The 21210-nt window shown below is 42.0% G+C and overlaps 1 protein-coding gene across 2 annotated transcripts in view; it reads right to left on the bottom strand.

Annotated features, from left to right (window-relative positions):
* The window catches only part of PRCP (prolylcarboxypeptidase), a 34441-nt gene that overhangs the window by 5503 nt on the left and 7728 nt on the right, over positions 1-21210 (bottom strand). The window contains exons 2-8 of one of the 2 annotated variants that reach the window (XM_056327435.1): positions 11245-11385; positions 10085-10186; positions 9608-9789; positions 8781-8938; positions 7309-7481; positions 4572-4736; positions 2013-2200 (exon numbers count right to left, since the gene is read on the bottom strand). In XM_056327435.1, the coding sequence (XP_056183410.1) occupies positions 2013-2200; positions 4572-4736; positions 7309-7481; positions 8781-8938; positions 9608-9789; positions 10085-10186; positions 11245-11385 (1109 nt within the window). The remainder of the gene's footprint in view (positions 1-2012; positions 2201-4571; positions 4737-7308; positions 7482-8780; positions 8939-9607; positions 9790-10084; positions 10187-11244; positions 11386-21210) is intronic. The other variant, XM_056327436.1, reaches the window with a different exon arrangement.

Here is a 21210-nt window from a genome sequence, read left to right as displayed (position 1 = left end):
CACTTCTACACCAAGTACACAGCATGTTCCAGCAAGAGTATCAGGAGTGGAAACTGCTGCAAGAGAATGGGCAAACAGGGTTCTGAAAACCCCATTTTCCTCAAACTATTTTTTTAATAAAGATGCGCTGCTCAGGACAGGCAAGCAGTATCTGCCTACAGCCTAAGTACCCACTCACACACTACGTACCTCCAAGAAGGTACCAAAGTAGCAATGGAGATTCTTGTGTTGATACCATGCGATACATACAACAGTGTGAATCTGCAGAGTGATGCGCTGTTCATAGAGGGAGAAGCAGCCACACCAGTTTAAGCATCGTGGCCAAATCCCACTGCGGCTGGATAAATCCACCCTACAGTGGTCCTTTTCAGATTGAGTATTTTTCCCTTCTTGTGCTACACTGTTGTGCAAGTTGCCTGACACTTGAAACACAGTCCTTTTCACCCCACAGGGAGCCACATCCCCTGGTAAACATAGGGATATTTTTTGTAAAGTACTCCACAGTGCTCAGGGATAAAAGGCTCTTATATAAAATGTACAGTGTTGACAATGTATTTGTTTGAAGAGAAACAACCCAGCTTGAGATCCAGAGCTTTGTGTGTACAGCACTTCTTCATTCATTTGGTTGCTTTCAAGCTTTTCTCATTTCAAGCTCCTTCAGCTGGCATAAATTCTTAAAACACTTTAGATTTGTTTGCTTGTCTATCGCTTACAAAGTAGATTTCTACTGTACAGAGCTGTGAAGCCTTGGAAATGAGCAACACTGCAGCAGAAATTAAGTTAAACCAACAATTTTTTTTTTTATTAAAAAGTTTTCCAAAAAAGGATGGAATTTCTCACTAGACTAGATACCCTGCTGGGACAGAAACAGCAAGAGGCAAACAAGAGGGAGGCAACAGGCCTTTGGAGCCAAACAGACCAACGTTAACAGCTGAAATCTGGAGAATAATCCCCAATTCAAGTGATGGCTTCCTATTTTTAAAATACACACCTATTCACCAAGTCTAACAGACTAATTCAGAGTTGTGTTTTTGTTTAAAAAGTGGTAGGGCTTGCTTTTTTTTTGTTTTTTTGAAGTCCCTCACACAATTTTAACCAGAGCACAGAGGAACATATATCCAGGAGCTGCCTAGAGTGCGCAATCAGTACAAGTCAGAACTCCTGAAGCACAGGCTTCAATGGGTTTATTAAATGCCTCCCTACCACATCAAAACTTTATGATCAGCCAGTACTTAACTGCTCAAAACTTTCTATCGCCACACTGCAAAATTACAGCTACACAAACTTCCCTTTAAAGAAAGCAGAGTTTAACCTAAAAAATAAGTGAAGGCTGAGTAGAGAGCAAGCAGCATGCACTAGTTTTTACACTAGACTGAAACATTTCTTTCACCTTTAGTCCACATACAAAGATGTTTCAGACAAACTTCTGTTGTATTACCAGTACACCTTGCTAGAACAGAAACATCTATTTGTATTTGGAACTTAAGCAAGTTTGTTGAAACTTGTCTAATTGCCAATAATAGGAAAACTCCAAGTTATTTCCCTCTTTTCTGCAAAGGGAAAAATGAAGGTCACTCCAGCCCTTCTACAAGGCTATCACTCAGAGCAATAATTTTTGTGACCAAGATCCTGTGTTATAGCTAGAGCTTGTTTAGGCTTTCTTTTACATGGAAGAGACAGCGCTTTGGCTTCATAAAAGCTAGACTGATTTACCAGCATGAGAAACTTTGACTTTGGCCACAAGATAAGGAATCCACGTGGGAAGATTACGTTTGGCAGAATCCCAAACCAGATTCTTCTGTTAAGAGTCACACAGGCAGCAACGGAACAGTTGACTTCTTTGGCCACTGCAGATTGACCATTTTACTCTAAAGAGCAACACAAAGCAAGCCAACCATTTAATCAGTTGAAGTGCTGGAGACAGACCTGTTAGATACTTATAAGACAGGCTCTCTGCACTGACAACCTAAACTGGTAGAAGATTCCACTCTATAAGATGAAATAAGGCTCACCTGAAAACGATATTGCTGTATGAACTGATGTTTTTCCCTCCATACATAGAAAGAATCCAAGAGGGGCGTGGCCTCACCCCCCAGAACCTGTAACACTGGTCTGAAAATGCATCAAAGTCCCATTTCTGAGGCTCAAACATGTCATTGACACCATCTGTGCACATGGGCATCACCATCTCAGTGCAAGCCTGAAAAAGAGCAGGGTAAACAAGATGTATTCCGAGGAGACTGTCCAATAGCTGTTAGTGCAGTATTTAAATAAAAAAGGTCAAACACCAGTTGATAAGTAATTACTGTCAAAACATCATAGAAACGTTCACTTTGGAAAAGACCTTTAAGATCATTGAGCCCAACCATTAACCTAACACTGCCAAGCCCACCACTGAACCATGTCCCTAAGCACCACATCTGCACAGCTTTTAAATACCTCCAGGGATGGGGGCTCAACCGCTTCCCTGGGCAGCCTGTTCCAATGCTTGATCACCCGTTTGGTGAATACCATTTTTCCTAATCTCCAATCTAAACCTCCCCTGGTAAAACTTGAAGCTGTTTCCTCTTGTCCTGTCGCTTCTTACTCAGGAGAAGACAGACAGCCACCTCACTGCAGCCTCCTGCCAGGCAGCTGTAGAGAGCGATAAGGTCCCCCCTGAGCCTCCTTTTCTCTGGGTTAAACGCCCCCAGTTCCATCAGCTGCCCCCCCCGAGCTGTGCCGCAGCCCCTTCCCCAGCCCCTGCCCGGCTCTGGACACGCTCCAGCCCCTCCGGGTCTGTCTGGGGGTGAGGGGCCCAACGCTGAGCCCAGGGCTCGAGGGGCGGCCGCACCAGGGCCCGGCACAGGGGGACGGGCACTGCCTGGCCCTGCTGGCCACGCTGCTGCTGACGCCGGCCAGGGCGCTGCTGGCCGCCGTGGCCACCTGGGCACACTGGGGGCTCATGCCCAGCCGGCTGCCGACCAGCCCCCCCAGGCCCTTCCCCGCCGGGCAGTTCCCAGCCCCCTGCCCCCAGCCCGCAGCGCTGTGGGGGGCTGGTGTGACCCACGGGCAGGGCCCGGCACTCAGCCCTGTTGGGCCTCATACAACTGGCCTCGGCCCCTCGGCCCGGCCTGCCCAGACCCCCTGCAGAGCCCCCTGCCCCCCAGCAGGTCACACTGCCCCCAGCTCGTGTCCTCTGCAAACCCACTGCGGGTGCGCTCCAGCCCCTCGTCCAGGTCATCGATGAAGATACTGAACAGAACTGGCCCCAGTACTGAGCCCTGGGGGACCCCACTGGCGACTGGCTGCAAACTGGATTTCTCTCTGTTCACCTTCACTCTTTAGGCCCAGCCATCCAGCCAGTTTTCTACCCAGCCGACAGTACACCCACCCAGGCCATGAGCAGCCAATTTCTCCAGGAGAATGTGGTGGGAAACAGTGTCGAAGACTTTACTAAAGCTCAGGTAAATAACATCCACAGCCTTTCCCTCATTTACTAAGCAGGTCACCTTGCCATAGGAGATTCAGGTTAGTCAAGCAGGACCTGCCTTTCATAAATCCACACCTACTGGTCCCGACTGCCTGGTTGTCCTGTACGTGCTGTATGACGGCACTGAGGTCAGACTGGCAGGCCTGTAGTTCCCCAGATCCTCCTTATGGCCCTTCTCATCGACACCAAGGAAAAGTTTCACCTTTCACAGGAACTATACTCTGACACCTTAGTGACACTAGCTAAAAAAGAAAAATTATATCCTGGAAGCAACACAGCCCTCACCATGCCAACTAACCTAACTCACAGTCTGTTCCTCCTTGCCCCCTTCCCCACGTACCCTCAGAAGCAGGCAGGGAACAAGCCGCAGAGTGGATATGTTGTTTTGATGAGCCCAGTTGCCATATTCTTTGTTACCCATATGGTGTTTCCCTCCCTGTCACAGAGGACAACTTATAAAGCCCACACATCTAGGGCTGTGCAGAAAAAATACATAGGAGGCAGTAGTCAACAGCACACAGTTACTACCTGAACATTAAATCCTTAACACCTTGCTTCTGGAAGCAGCTGCCCTGCTCCTCAGAAGAGAGACTGTATGGAAGCGTTGCACGTGCTTAGTAAATGGGATGGGGAGTGCAGAATGCCCTGGACCACTTACCACAGGGATGTGTAGTTTTGTTACCTACTTAATGGGAAAGGCTGGGTCTCGGCAAGCTACAGGATAAACAGTTTTAGCTAAAAGAAATCAGTACCAACATCAGTATCCTGACATATTTGCATGCACAAATTGGGGTGGATGCCTGGGATGAGGAAGGAAATTAGAAGACCAGGATGCTGCTGCACATCATTTACCAGTCTATATAAACAGCTGAAACTCAACAATTACCTAGATAATGAAGACTGAACCTAAACCTGAGAAAGTTGCTTCTCTTCTGCCTTGCCCTCCCCACTACAATCATACTTGCTTCATGATTACATTTGTCATCCATACATCAGTTACATCTGACAATATATTGACAGCTAAATTACTTGACAATTCTCACCACCTCTAGCTCAAAAATCTCATCAAGCTGCAATTTATAAAGAATAGAGTGCACACCTGATAGTACCAACCCAACTGGCCCAGATTCTTTGTTGCAGTCTCAGACATGTCTAAGCATGAGGCTTCTCCTGAGTAATTGTAGTATAGATTTACTGCCTGGAAAACATTCTGCAGCAACAGTTTGTCAGAGAGAGTGGGATCCTTCAAGAACTTGCAGACTTCCTGCAACACAGAAAGAAGAGTCTAAATCTATAAGAAATAAAGATTAATGTTACACTTGATAGGATATACATTTCTTCTCAAGTTACCCAATTCTCAAATTAGTCAGACCACTTCCAGAAAGCATCTTTCTATGCAATGATATGCCCTGAGCATTATCATAAAAAGCCATATTCATCATAGTAGCATGCACTATGTAAATGGAACCTGAAACTTTACATTTCCTCATTAAAAAAAACTTTAAAAATTAGTACAACCTTAATATTTCATTCACCAAGCTTTTCAGTCCATTCCACATGCAATAAAATAGATGATACTTAAAGAATATTTAGTTTTTCTGTAATGAAAGGTAACACATGCAAATATATATATAACAAAGAAGCTCCAGGTACAGGTTAGAGTTCCCTGCAGTTTGCTGTAGTACAAATGGAAAAATCCATGTAAGGAAAGCTCTAATATTTCAAATTTCTTTTATACAGTAGTACTGCATTGCAAAATTCTTACTACTTTGTGTTCAGAAAATGAGGTGGTAGAACAAGGCACTGTTTCACCTGTGAAAAATTAAGAGCAATCTCAGGTAAAGTTTAATTCAAAACCTTAACTGAGGATACAAGTAGTGGAAAAGACCAACCAAAACCAGAAAAACTACTGCCCCAGGAAGTTTTTTAATGCTAAAACATTAAAAAAAACAAATGTGAAAATATTCTCTTTGACAAGGCTTTCTCCTTACCCCTGCTCCCATGGAGTTAGGACTAATACAAGAACGGTGAAGGGCAAAAAGCTGTGAATCTGAGCTCCCAGCCAACTGGAAGAACCCAGTTTCTTTCTGCAGGGAGCAAAGGATGCACTACAACTCCAGTACTGCTCCAAGGACAGCAGCACAGGCACAGCTCAAGGCCAATGCTAGCCATGCATCTTCCAAGAGTCATAGAATGGTTTGGGTTTGAAGAGACCTTAAAGATCATTTAGTTCCAACCCCCTACCATGGGCAGGGAACACCTGATCAAAAGTCCCATCCAACCTGTCCCTGAATGCTTCCAGGGATGGGGCATCCACAGCTGCTCTGGGCAACCTGTTCCAGCACCTCACCACTCTCACAGTAAAGAATTTCTTCCCAGTATCTAATGTAAATCTACCCTACTTCAGTTTAAAGCCACTCCCCACTGTCCTATCGCTACAGGCCCTTGTAAAAAGCCCCTCTCCAGCTTCCTTTTAGGAACTGCAGGCTGTTACAAGGTCTCCCTGGAGCTTCTCCTCTCCAGGCTGAACAACCCTGTCTCAGAAGTGGACTTACTATCCTTCCCTCCCCTGTATAATCTTTTCCCTTGTTTTCATTATGGAAGCTAGGAAACTGATCCCTCCCTTGTTCCCTATAGACAACATCAGAGCCCAGCTTCCACATTTTGTCATTCCAAATAGGTTTTATGGTCTGGCTAGCTCAGCCATCAGTTCTTAACTCCACAATTAGAGGTTGCACAGCAGAGGGCTACAGCCCTGTATCTGAAGCTCAGATCATGTAGTAAGACAGAAAACAGTATTTCAGAGATAGTACTGGCAGCCGGCAAAAGAAAACAGGTTAAACATGCATATATATCCAGATACCCAAACACACTTTTTCTCCCCTTTCCCAGCCTCAGAGTCAGATTAGAGCTTCTGTTTCAGAACTAAGTATCTGAGGAGCTTAACTCCCATTTCATACATTAATTAGCACTGTCCAGTCGAGCAGCAGCCTCTTCCATTTTAGTTTACACTTCAGTCAGAGATAGCGTGGACACAGGTGAAGGTGAGCACATTTCTTAGGTTGTGTCAGATTGATAAGAAAGCAGAAATATTTTTCAAGGTGTTCATACTGCCCTTTGCAGCCACCCACACAGGACAGGTGAATGTCCCTCCCTACCTCCATCAGACAGCTAGCTCTACACAAGGAAAAAAAATTTTATCTACTAGCCAAAAATACTAGTGTCTTATCTGCCTCACCTTCCATATACAGTAACCCAAAGCCACGTAGGGAAATTCAGCCGGAGTCTTAAAAGACCAAAAACACTCCAAGAAAACAGAAATCTTGGAGAAAGCAATGCCAATAAATAGAACTGCACAAAGGAAGGTTTGCAAGTGTGAAGAAGTGGTTCTGCTTTGAGAAGTGACCCTGCAAGGAATACATTTGTGGGGATCTGCATTTCCTTTGTCACTACATTTCCCACATCAAAAAGGACATTGGCTCAAAACTTTCTCTTCAATTGCAAGCACTGTCAGCTAAGCCTGGCATCAGAAGTTTTAAGGGCATGTGCTTTTTCTGCAGCATTTCTGCTCCTCGAGAACAACCCGAGGACAGCTGAGGTTTTTCAGTCATTCCTGGCACTCTTCTTCTGCTGGGCTCTTGATGCAACCTATTAGCCCCACAAATGGCAGTTAGGCAACAAACCAGTCAATGCACAAGAAGATATTGCCCTGGTTCTCTTTTTTTCAGCCATATGGGCTCTACAGAGACAAAAATAAAGGAAAAGGTACAAGGCTAGGAGAGAAGTGAATTGGTTAAGCCAAATGATCAACTCTACAAGACAATGATTCTCGTTACCTGTATAGGCCAAGCTGGCAGAGGCTGCAGGAAGTCAGCTTTATAGGGATAGTTCACCATAGCCAAGTTTACCCATGTTTCACTCAGCCAATTTTTCAACATAGCAGCATCCTGAAGATTTTTTAATGGGCTGCACAAATGAAATGTGTTGGAAAGCCACTGTAAACCTGCATCTTTAATAAAAAAAATTAAACAAAATAATATTTAGACTATTGTACCATTAACACGTAGGTCAGCTGCGCTGCTGCTAAAAAAAATCTTCACTTAGCATAACTAATCTGGTGAAATTCCACATACAGGCATAGCAGATCAAATTTTAGTCAGCACCTCTAAGTGGAGGGAAATGCAATCTGCTACTTCAGCATATGGGTATGTCACAATTAAGGTAACATTATTCTTATCAGAAAGATGCCAAACATCTTGTAAATCTGTCTGGTTTTTTAGATAAACATCAGGGCAAGCTTCTTCCAATGAGAGGAAAACTTCAAACCAGATACTGCACAGTACAAGGACTATTAATAGATAGTTCTCTTGGTACTCTCCTGGCCTTTATTTTATCTGGTCTAGAACTCATCCAATTCAGCTTCCTTGATTTAAATTACCTAATTCATCATACCAGGCTTTCTCTTTAGGACACCGAAGTAGCAAGATTATTTTTTAAATTTAACTCCTTTGCTGTACAGTGACCTCACCTGATATAGAATCATAGAATCATTCAGATTGAAAAAAAAACCTTTAAGATCATCAAGTCCAACCACTAACCTAACACTGCCAAATCTACCACTAAACCATGTCCGCAAGCACCACACCTACACAGCTTTTAAATACCTCCAGGGATGGGGACTGAACCACTTCCTTGGGCAGCCTGTTCCAATGCTTGACTACTCTTTCAGTGAAGAATTTTTTCCTACTATCCAATCTAAACCTCCCCCAGCACAACTTGAGGCTGTTTCCTCTTGTCCTATTGCTTGTTGCTGGGAGAAGAGACTGACCCCCACCTCACTACAACATCCTTTCAGGCAGCTGTGGATTCATGGAAGCATTTTGGTTGGAGAAGACCCTTAAGATAGAGTCCAACTGAATCCCTAGCACTGAATCCATAAAGATTGCAGTGATCTTCTATATCCAATTCCCTCAGTTGGTATTTAAATATTTATTTTTTTTAAAGTAACAACTATCTGGCCTACTTTGTCAGAAAGGAATACAAGCCTTGAGGTTCTGATCTGGAGGTAGCTCCTTGTCTGACCTTAGGGATGATTGGACCTGGATTCTGAATCACACCAGGTCTGAACAAAGTATATTTAAAAAAATAATGCTAAACTTATTTGGAAGTTTTCAGTACTGAAAGTATAGTTTCAAAAAACCCAATACATACACAGGTGAAAGCCATAACACAAGCTTGCTGATTTTATGAAATTTTAACACAACCCCAAACACTACAACCCTTCAAAAAAGTATTGGTGAGGTCTTACCTGTTGAAGAAAGGTGGTTAATGGCCTTCCAGGAATTCCGGATGCTTTCTGAACAGCCCGTCCCACTCTTTTTGAAATCATTGGTCACTATGCTGAAGTAAGCGCCACAGGGAACCAAATCACCAAACTGCCAGATTGGGGCAGAGGCTGCCAGAGCTCTGCAAAGGGACATAAGATGCTGAACTCCTGCAAAGTGAAATTCTGTCCTCTGGTCAATACCCTCCCTACAGCCACTAAGTAGAATTTATAATTCAACTTGAACACTGAGCCCCAGGCAGACTAACCATAAATTGCAAAACTATTCCATAACTCCACATGCAAAGGCTGTTGAAGGTTAAGTCTTGGACACAAGTACAAAGATATCAAAAAAACCATGAAGAAGAATTTCAGACTTGCTTGCTTTATTATTTTTCATTCTCATCTCGCAGCTAGGTCTTTCTCACTGGCAGCTGTGCAAACTCAACCGAAGAGAGCCCCTGCCCACAAAAGTCTACTCTCTAGCAAAGGTGGGGGAATTACTGGTTTTGTAGGGTTTTTATGATCTGGTGATCATAAAAAAAAAAGTAGGTGCAAAGTCAGCATTCATAATTGGTCTTACAAAACTAACAGACAGCTCTCAAAATATACACCACTCAGTACCTGCTGACCTAGAGTTATCTTTATTAGGCAAACAGTGTCTCTTCCCAAATTCAAGGTAACAACTCCTCCTGCCAGTAGTGAAAAAAAATCAAGCCAGCTTGAATTATGATACTTCTCCCAGTATCACAATATTTATAGCTCGGAAGCAACAGGTGCCTGCTCTGTTTGAGCAGGGTGAGTACACTCACCCAGCTACCACATGGGGGTACTTCATCCTAAACCAGGCTGCAAGCATTCCTCCATAAGATCCTCCTATAGCTATGACAGGACTGTAACGGGCTCCTGCAATGGTTGCCTTTAAGTACTCAATCAGTACTGCAAAGTCTGCCAGAGCTTGTTCTGAGGTCAGGTAATTCAGATGCTTGGAATCCTGAGACAAAGAAAACAGGTTATGTACAGCACAGGAGTGATTTCCCCCAGCAGTCTTTCTATTCCCCACAGCAGCTGTAGTTCTAGATCTGTGCTAATGAAATATTCTTTGCAGGCGTGTCCCTTGAGATTTTTTTTATATCCTAGAATTGATAGTTACAAAAATAGGACAGTTGTGTGCTTCTAGCACATTTAAGTCTTACTCAGGCTAACAGTCACTGCAGTGGCAGGAATTACAATAGGCAGAATTATGTTTCTATAGAACACATTTAAGGAAGACAAATGACAACACTTACACTAAAAGACTCATTCCCAAAGGGCAAAGATTCTCCATAATATCTGTGTTCAGCAAATACCAACATGGCTTTAAGTTCTTCAGCCACATCCCACATAAAACCCTAGTTAGAGGAAAACAGACATTTAAATAACTTGGATCAATTATTTTCAAAGTCTACTTTCAATCTAGTGTATTCCAACTCTTATTCTCTGATGAGAAAGCTATCACTATCAAAATACAACTAGAAAGCCAAAGTGCAATCTGGTTTTCAAGTATGACTGAAATGAGAAAACACACAAACCCAGATATCCACCCATAGAAAGGGACACGTACAAAGAAAATACACGTATTTTAATGCTGCAAAATATTAAGCAGTATTGTTTTGTGAGTACACACAGGCAATCTTGCCAAAACTCCTACGCACAAGCTTAATCCATAGGAAATAAACATATGCTCAACATTGAGTTAAGACTACATTAGTTACAGAAAGCACAAGATTTGTTTGGCAATAAGCAATAACCTAGAACATTGCAATAATTTATTAGTTGAAAATAAGTGTAACTACAACTTGTTGACAGCAACTTGTTACCACCAGTTATGGAAACAGGCAGACAGAGATTGCCTGCTGACAGAACAAAGTGGGTAAGCGGTCCTTGGTTGCTTTGAGCTCAGCATATGCCACCTCCTGTTGCGTTACTGGACTTTGTATTGAAGTGGCTGAAAAAATAGCCACACACTTCGTTCTGCATTTGTTTTGCTCAGGGAAGTAAAAACTTCCACGTCTTCCACTTCACATTTTTCTTAGGGGAAAAAACATCAAAACTTCCCATTTTACTTGGGGAATCTAAAGTACTAGGATAGGTGTATTTTGGTCCAAAATCTTGCATTCTTAGCTTGAGGCACCTTATGTTTCCTCTAGAAATCTTCTTCACTGCTCCAGGAAGTCAATACAAGCACATCCCTTTGATTTCTATGGGCTTCAAATGGGACCCTGACCCCCCTAAAACTTTTTCTGCACTTCCGTTCAGCTTCCTCTTCCTCCTGTAACAACCATAACAATCACTACAAACTTCTCTTTAAATGATATTCTGACCCTGTCTCCTTGTTCTTATTTTTTCAGTATGCCACTACTGGAAAGAAGGCCTGTAATTCAAGATCAAGCATCTATTTTCTACATACTGTATTGTTGCAGAACCATGTGATGTCTCCTTCGTTGCCTGTATAAAACAGTATTGGTCCATTGTTTTTCTTCCAGTGCTGATCTGCTACTAGATACCGTTGCTGGAATGTAAGGTTTTCATCAAATCCAAAGTGATCAATCTGTAAGAACAAGGAAACAACATTTTCAGAAAACTAAAATTAATTCTGGAGTCCCCTGGAAGCGCTGACAGTCACTCTGCAGATGAAAAATAAAGAAAAGGAAAAAACGTTTTACTAAGATAAAAAAATGACATTGAAATAATTTATATTCATAATGCACCAGAATTCTTCTGCATTATCAATGAAACCAGCCCAAATTACAGGTGTATATGCTGAAGGATAAATGTTTTTTCAGCCATAAAAAAAAAACACATGCCCTTTTTATAGTATCATACTTAACATGAGATAGAAGTATATTTAGGAAGTCGGACAAATCTGCTGAGGGGTCACAAGGTCTATGATGCAATAAGACTGTATCAAGCAAAAAGTCATTGTTACACAGTGTTTTGAGTCTTAGGGAAAATCCTTACTGGCCTTACTTATTAAAAAAAACCCAAACAAACTCAAGCCAACAAAAACCTCCCACTTCCTTCTCTTCCCCCTTTTGAAATAAGATTGACATTTAAACAGATTCTTGTCACAAAGTGGTAGATTTTTCTTAATTCTTAGAAAATAATAATTTTCTGTAGTTCTTGTGCTACTGAGATTTTTCAGATAGTTTTGTGGAATGCTTCTCCTCCTCTCCTTGCAGTTTTCATTAATCCCTATACCCTCCTCAATTTTTTCCACTGCCCTACAAACATTGCAAGCCTATACATACACCATTTAACACAGACCCCACAGAGTCAGCTTTATTCTCTTAGAAATACAATTTCAATTCCTAAGGTCAATTTCTCAGCTTGTTCACACTATTTTGTATGCACTATCCCCCTTGACCCTTCCCCAAACATTCATCTGTCCGGGAAGGTTTATCAGTTCCTTTTACAAGGTAACTCCCTGCATGGGCATAATTTTATTCTGGAATACCTGTGCAGGCTTTTACTATAACAAACAAAAGAACCCCTCCAAAACAAAACCAACACCCCACCCACCCCACCCCCGAACTACTCCAAGAGGAGTTATCCTGCTTAATCATCCTGTACTCACAAATCACTACTTTTATTCATCAGTTGAAGATGACCCGTAGCTTCCTAATTTGCCTTCATCAGCACAAAGCATCATCTTTTCATAGTTTCTTGCTGGTGGTAACAGCCTGACATCTGCTGGCTTCAAGATCTCAGCTCACCCATCTGCCTTTACACCAAGAACTTTGCCAAATCTCTCAGATGCTCCAAGAACCAAACTTTAACGTTAACTTTCAGATGTTCTGAAAATAGGAAACGTGAAAAAGCACCAAATCACACACAAACCCAAACACTTGCTGCTACTGCAGTGACCTAAGCACTAGGCAGGTTCCTCCAGGCAGTTAAGGAAAGCCTAACTGTTGACCTGCAGGATCCAGCTATTCCACACCACGTACTTATATTTGCTTTGGGTCAAAGAGTGCAGGAACTTATTTAAGATACACAATCTGTTGCAAAGTGCCTTCTCCAAACACTCTCAAAAGTTTCTCACTCTTGGACTGAAGTGAAAGGACAGTTGTGCTGCAGCTCACTGCTAGCACAACAGCAGGAACAGCTGAAGGTCTGTGTGTGGTCTTGTCAGATATGAGACAAGGTCCTCTGAATAAGTTAACTTCAGGAACTGCTTCCAGACCCAAATAAAACTAATTTATGTATGTTCTACAGTTTTGCTCAGCGGGACCATTTACTACTTATTTATAAGTATGTGGTGATGTTATTATGTATGTATTTAAGGGCTTTTTCACTGAACTCAAGTGCTGATAACATACGCTGGGCTTATTTTACACTGACAACTCACATGCTCCCTTTTTTGTTTGCACAGTTACTAATTTCATTTTAACTTCCTACATCAAGCAAAATCAAGAGTCATTAGATAGAGTGACTAGACGTAAAAAGGCAAAACAAGGTCAGCAACTGAAAAAGTTATTGGCCATAAGACCTTGGGACAATTAGAAAAGGATTAGCTAAGGCACATTCTAATAAAAAAAATCATAGTATAGTTTAATAAACTCCAACACTGTTAGAAAGTACAACTAATACGTCTTTTGTTCCAGGACTGTTTGTAAAAGGGAGAGGTATTTTTCTATTTAACTTTTCTGGTTAGGCTGCTAGCCAGTGATAAGAAAAAAAATAGGCTCATGTGTTCTGTCTGCCTTTTATAGAATCATCTGAAATTAAACATTTCACTTTAACTTGATTCTGCATCCTTTCTGCCTGAAGCCACAGCACCTACAAAACTACACCACAAAAAGTATTCAGCTTCCCTGAACTACAAACATAAGTACAAAAATTTTCTCCGTGCAGGCAGCTTAACATGAAACAGAAAAAAAAAAAAGACACAGTGAAGGGGGAAAAAAACCCCACACTCCAAAATCAGAATAGTTTAATGGATAAGCATCCTTTCGGCACCAGGCTGAGACTATTCCTGCAGAACAGATTCTAAAGCCCATCTTACTGTTCCTATTCCACAGGCTGTGTCCTGGTTTCAGCTGGGATAGTGTTAATTTTCTTCTTAGTTAGTACAGTGCTGTGTTTTGGCTCTGATGAGAGAACACTGTTGATAATGTGCTGAGGTTTGTAGTTGTTGCTGGGTGATGTTTGTACTAAGTCAAGGACTTTTCAGTTCCTCAGGCCCTGACAGCCAGAGAGCTGGGGGGAGGGGGGCGCATGGGAAACTTGGAGGGGACACAGCCAGGACAGGTGACCCAAGCTAGCCAAAGGGATATTCCCTACCATATGGCATCCTGCTGAGTATATAAACTGGGGGGGAAAAAGAGGAAGGGGACACACATTTGGCATTATGGCATTTGTCTTCCTGAGTAACCATTACATGTGACTGAACCCTGCTGCCCTGGGGACGGCCGGACACCTGCCTGCCCAGGGGAAGCGGTGAATGAGTCCCTTGCTTTGCTTGCATGCGCAGCTTTTGCTTTCCCTATTAAATTGTTCTTATCTCAACCCTAGAGTTTTATATTCCTTTCCAATCCTCCTCCCCATCCCTCTGGGTGTGGGGCAGTGACCAAGCGGCTGCGTGGTGCTTGGTTGCCGGCCAGGGTTAAACCATGACAAGCTAGCAAACCAGGATATAATTAGCCCAACATGAATATATTTTCCTGAATGACAGTTAATTTTCTTTAGAGATATATTCTACTATAAGAAGGTTTCCTTATGTGATCTCTCAGTCTACTCCCACAAAACAAACCCCCAAATCCCCATGCTCTAGTGAGTCTGCCTCTCAATACCAAGAAGGAGAAAAGCACAGGAATTTAAGTTCTCTTTTGCCCGTTTTAGTAACCGCATTGATCAAAGCGTCATGGTTCTCCATCTTGACTGAGCCACACTGTAGACTCACTCACTGCCAGCAGTCACGTTGTTCTTTCCTCATTCTGTAAAATTTTGATAGCCTCACAGCAGCTAAACTGCCTCTGTTCATCATACTCATGACACACACCATGGACATGTGTAAGATCCCAGCCTGGACACAAGTCCAGACTTCTCCAGAAAAAAAAAATTAAAATCACAAGTACATATTACTCAATTGAAGAGCAGGAATTCCTTTATTGCTAGATGATGGGGCTTCAATACCTTGTAGTAACTTGCTTTTGCAAGGCTGAGACACATAATGACTAAAAAAAGCTAATGCTTCTAACACAGGCAGAGGAAGAGAGAGATGTCACAACTGCTGGTTATTGCCGAGAATTCAAAGAAATTCTGAATCCAGAACATCAACACGCAGTTTGGAGGTGTCCTCACAAGAGTAAAAACAGTTTGAAAATGTATTAAATCAGAGGGAAGAAGCACAAGAATTAATATAAAATTGTGCTGAAGAACAGCAGATGGAGCTGTCGTGTAGTCAAACTGCTGCAGGAACCTGCAGGGCTGCACGTGGGAGCCCTGCTCCTCCTTCAACAAGCCCTGTCCTTTCACCATCCTTTACAGAACACGTATGCAAACAAGGAATAAACCCCACAAACTGTCGGAAGTATACTTTACAACAGACATTACCTAGGTATATTTTTTGTAGCATTTTTTCTTAAGTCAGATTCCATTCAAAAGTTAAACAAAATTTTCCACACTTACGCAAAATGAGCAGTGGCTTTTGCAACCAGACTTACACTACAACAGCAAAAGAAAAAAGCAGTTTACGTATTGTGAATGTACTAAACTGTTGGTTAAAAGTAACAACGGTCAAGGTATACTAGCATGTACGAGGGGTTTTCCCATTACAATTTTCATCATTACAATTAATGCCAGGATGTCATCAGTAAGTACAAGGTCTTGAGCAACCTAACACATCCTTGAAGTTGGCCCTGCTTTGAGTGGGAGGTTAGACCAGATGATACGCAAAGTGCCCTTCCAAAACAAAACTGTTCCAGGATTAATCCAAAGCAGTTATACAGCCTAAAATGTTAAGCTTCAGTAAAGAGGACTACCTAGCAAGTTTGGTTAGAAATAAGAATATAGTCATCATCAGCAATACAACAGCAATGTTTTATTACAAATGAAAGTACAACATGCATAAAACACTGCATAGAAACAGTCATCCTGATAGTAGTAAAATGACAGATAAAAATAGACTACTGAAACTAATATGTTATGAGTAAGTTTCCCTTAAACTTTTGTCACCTGATGTAGGCAGGATGAGAATACTTTGAAGAGCTGCAGCTGTGAGGCAAAGAAAGCAAGCAACAAAACTTCAGTTCCCTGTACAAAAACCTGTGATCCTCACTTGATTACAAACAGGAACGACCTTTTATCTTCCTGCAGAACTCCGAGTTCAAAGATTCACAAAGCATTTGAGGAAGACACATACATAACACACAACAGACTGCTGAAGAAGCAGCCAGCTCCAGATGGAAGACTGCAGCCACTACCCAAAGCACGGCTGCTGATAACTGCACTCCGTGAGTTTGATTAAAACCAGCAGTAGGCAGCACGAGATATTGTGCCCAAGAGGCTGAAGGCTCAAGTCAGTTTTGATTCTTTAGCTCAGAGAAACTTTCTACAGTGAAGTGCAGCTCACTGGCTCAGGACAAGGAGCCTTCCCCAGGCTGGTCCACTGAACAAATTCAGGTTGGAAGAAAGGGCCAAAACCCACCTTGCTGCCTTCTACCTGAAATACATGGCACGTTTCTTTGACTTTACATTATATGTGCACATGTATCGCATGCTTTTGTTGAGCTCTCAAAGATGACTTCTCTCAGGATGAGGTTTTTTAATGTGTTTTTTTGTTGTTTTGGAAGCCCATTTAAAACAAAACAAGCCACTCTGCCACACATCTTCCCTGGGGAGGGTACAAAAAAAGCACAGCAGATGTTAGTTAGCTGTTCTACAGATGTTAGTCACTTAATATACTCCTGGAAGTATTCAGGAACTATGGCAATGAGTAAAGTACAAAGACAAAACAGGACATGAGGGCTAAAACCCACTTCCTTCTCAGCAGCACCTTAAGGTCAATAGTGATTACAGAGAGAGGACAGCAAACCCAAGCTTTTTACCAAAAAATAAAAAAACCCCAACAACAACAAAAAAGCCCACCCCAAAAAAACCCAAACCCAAAACAAAACTTTAATTCATAGAGTAGCTTCTAACCAAAAGCATTTAATATCATTCAAGGAGGTAGATCGGCACCTGGTAGTTTTGTACTTTTGAGTTTCTGGCAAGATTGTGCCTGCAAGCTTTTGTCATGGCTTGCGTTTTGATCCTCTGTGCAGTAGCTTTATTTTCACAAACTTGGATATTCCATGCGAAATCAAGTCAGTTGTTTTACTGGTGAGAAGCCAGGGGATTTCAAGAGTCACACTCCACCCTCCACACGTTCATGGAGTTCTTTTGAGTGCTCATCCTGTCTGAATTATTTCCTGAAGACAGGCAGATACAGGACAGGCTGAGGATATCCTCCTGCATGAACAGCAGCGTGGGCACTAGCCTCTTTGGGATTACACTGATGTGTTTCTATTCTTGGTTTTGCTCTTGATGAGCTGTTGGGGCTCTGGTCCAGTTAGTTTTATTTCCTTTTATAATCTTTGCTTCTGCCATTTAAGTTGCAGACCCACAATGGTAGGGTCTGCCTTGTCATCTTTGTACAGCATCATATTCAAGGGGGGCCCAAACTTTGTCACAAGTACTACTACAAATAATTAAATAGTCAAGCCATAAAAACCATTGCAGCAGTAGAGTACCACTAAAAAACCCAACACTCACACACCATTTAAGTCTTCAAAGCAGGGCAGACAGAACCAGAAGTGAAAGCTAAAAAAATAATGCTTAAAAAAAGGCCTCCCTCCCTGACAGTATTGTTGTTTTGTTTCTTCCTATTGCACATTTATGTGCATTGTAGCCTGGCAGGACTGAGGCTTCATCTCACCAACAGCTGGTAAGGTTCTCTCAGTTTGTCCCTGCTCATTTAGTGCAGAAGAAAAAAAGATCAAAACAAAGCTAACCTTGATTTTTTTTATCTTTTCAATTTTAAATGCAAGGAATGAGGAGTTTCCTTGCTTTCTAGCCTGACACTTGTGCAAGGGACAGCAGAGACTGAAGATTTGCACCACTTGAAACACACAATCATGTGATGCTCAGTGGAAGAGCAGGGAGATGTAAACTGCACCTTCTTGCATCAGGCCTTGCTAACCCATTAACTTGAAGGTCCTCCACAAAAACATATAAGTAAACTGGAAGAGATGGACTCCATGTCATTGTAATCTTCCACACTTCCCATAATTCAGAGGTTTTGTTCCTAGATTAATAGATCTGTCACATTTAACAAAAGATATAGCACATATGCTTTTTTGTCTGTTAATTGATTCCAGCTCCTATTCTACCAGCAATGGTCTAGAGCGACTGTTAGCAATTTTTCCTTGGCTGGAATTAGCTTTCAGCCAAACACTGTCCCCAAAACAAATACAGGCTTAAGATCCTTGTAACAAAAGGATCTCTTCCATTGCAACTATGTCCTTGTGAGTACACTGACCTTTGACTAGAATCATGCTTCATGTATTTTTACTGAAGGTTCTTCTTCTATGCGGCAGAAACCATGTCACCTGCTCTTGGGAGGCTGCAACTGTTCAAGGAAGTCTGCTTTTAGCACTCATTTATCACTTCAGTGATTAAAAAAGCACTGAAAAGGAAAGCCTCAAACAGGAACTCTACCCCTGCCCTGAATCAGAGTTTGGACAAGCCACTTGACAAGACCAAAGAACATTTAAACAGCTACAGGATATGCTGTAGGAAAGCACCAGGTTACTCAGGTCAGCCCTTGTTAGAAACGAACAGTATATGATGAAGCATTACTTTTATGTTGGAAACTTAAGCAGCTAACAAGAACACAAACAAACTGGTTTCAACTTCCACAAACCATTAGTAGTTTTGTGCTGCAATTGAAACTCCAGATTCTGCTTACCATGTAAAGATGAAGCCCATGAACACATTTAGGCTTTCATTACTTACGCGTAAAATCCTCCAGCAGTCACAGTGAAGATGCAATTCCTAGTTAAAACTTCTCCAGTTGGAAGGACAGTCTGAGAGGTCCTACAGACCTTCCCAATGTTTTCTGTCCCAGGCTCAAGGGCTACAAAGCTCCAGGACAAGGGATAATGGGTGACCAAGGCAGGAGATGGCAGGAATTACTTCTATCAACTTTACTGCTGACTCTCCCTAACCATACCCACCACTTCCCTGCCACTGCCCTTCTCCAAGCAATCAAGAGGCTTGTGCTGCTGAGAATCAATCAGCTACATAAATTTATAACAAACTGCTACTCACACTGCCCAATATCCCCATAATTGATGCTCCCATTCAAGGCATTATTATCCTGGTGAAATTCTTCCAAGGGACAAGGCATATGGAACAACCAGGTCAGAGCTGTATTACCCAAATATAAGGCTGAAGTAAGCTCAAAGAAGATGCACTACAACAAAAACAAAAGTTACCCTTGTGAAAGGTCTCGCAGACCTTTAACAGGCAAAGCCCTTTAATTTTTTCCATCTGCCTTCCAGATTGAATTACAAATACATCACAGTTGGAGGATTAACTTCAGAGGACAGGAAAAAATTGGACTTGAACCTTCAATATGTCACAGATTAAACAATATAAAAACATTCCAGTTCTGCTGAGAGTGTCCTAACATTTTGAGCAGGACTAATCATTTAAACAAAATATTTTGTAAAATAAGTTTGATCACCTCTGATCAAAACAGTTTTCATTTGGAAGATTTCCTCAGCTTTTTTTAAATTGAGACACAGGGAAGAGCAATATTTCAGATTCAAGACAGTATTTTGATTTAGTCAAATATTTTAAAAACCTCTACCCCTCCCCCAAAAAAGGCTAAAACTTTCTAGTTTGCCAAATACCTTTAAAGGTTCAAAGTTGCAACTTTTACTTCCCAGATTTTCAGAGCTACAGAGAAATTTGCTCTGTTGCATCGTTCTCCCAGACTTAGTTCAACCCCTATTATTTGTATTTTATTTTCTACTAACTAATCCCACACAAGATGGGATCCAAGGAAGAAGAGACAGACATTGTGAAAGCAAACAGGAAAACTGTCCTGTCATCCATCCAGATATTCTTCTAATTAGACAAAGCACAGGCAAAACGGCAAAAGCTTAGTGCAGGGATGGCAGTTTATTTGTACTAAAAGGCACCAAACACCTCCATAAGGTCCAGTGCTAGGGATTTTACACATGCCACTGTGGATCATTTATTTAATAGTCACCAATTCTGATGAGCATTTAAGGGGGTGAGGGGGGAAAATTTCAGGAAACAAAGCATCAAAGCAGCAATTAATTAGTCATACAGCCCTTATGCAACAGCAAAAGTACCACATAGCAACTGCTACTTTGGTAAGCTTGCAGCGTATCTGAACACTGAAGAACAACTGCTTGCAGGCCTCAGACATTGGTAGATGGGATGATATGGAGAGCAGCAGCATTCATGGAAATAACATCCATGGCTCCCAGCAAGTGATTTGCAATCTGCTCCCTGCAGATTGCCCTACTTTACAACAGAAACATCAAAGTCTTTTGTCACAGCCATGACAAAAGTTCTCCAGTGGATGAAAAGTTCTAGCAAACATATGGATAAATGATGGGTCTTTATATCAGTGCAGTTAGCACCCAGAAATGAGCTGGGCCACAGATGCCTTTCTTACAGCAAAGCAACATTTTTCTCATCTAGAGGCTCTCAGACTTCTATCCATTTATTTTATCCATTATTTTTCTATTTTCATTTCCTTTTTCCACTTAAAAGTAGGCAAGAACATTTTGTTATGAACCACGCTGTTTGGAACAGGCTTTGAGTAACTCCACAGACATTGGTAAAAGCAATTTGCCATCAACTTGTAGGAGCTCCTGCTTACGAGTCAAGGGAACTCTACATTCCACCCGCCCCCTCCAAGTGGCAGCAACTTGCAGGACTGAAAGCTGTACGCTTGTAGGTGGCCAGATATTTATCACCGTATAGGAAACACTACAGAAATGCCAGCACTTCCAGAGCTGCATGTGCTTCTGAACAGCTTTTGTGGAAGACACCATTTTCAGGGAATCACACAGCAGGGCAAAGCAAGCTGCTGCTTTAAGGCATAAATCAAACTGTTTGTTAATGCTAGTTTTGCTTTCACCCACTTCCTCTAGTTCAGCCTGGCCTCAGTCCAAGTCAAAGGGCCTGATGCCCATCACTTTCAGTTCCCATTGTCTTAAAAGGAAGTTCCTGCATGGAAACTACCATGTAAGCCTACCTCTGACTAGTTTTTACACATTAGGTCCCTTCATGGATGCTTTTTTAGAAAGGTTTCTTGCTTCACAACGCAAGAAAACTTACTCCCTTTGGA

The sequence above is a fragment of the Falco biarmicus genome, chromosome 2 (assembly GCF_023638135.1).
Source record: "Falco biarmicus isolate bFalBia1 chromosome 2, bFalBia1.pri, whole genome shotgun sequence".
Classification (NCBI taxonomy): Eukaryota; Metazoa; Chordata; class Aves; order Falconiformes; family Falconidae; genus Falco; species Falco biarmicus.
This window is presented reverse-complemented; position numbering and strand designations above follow the sequence as displayed.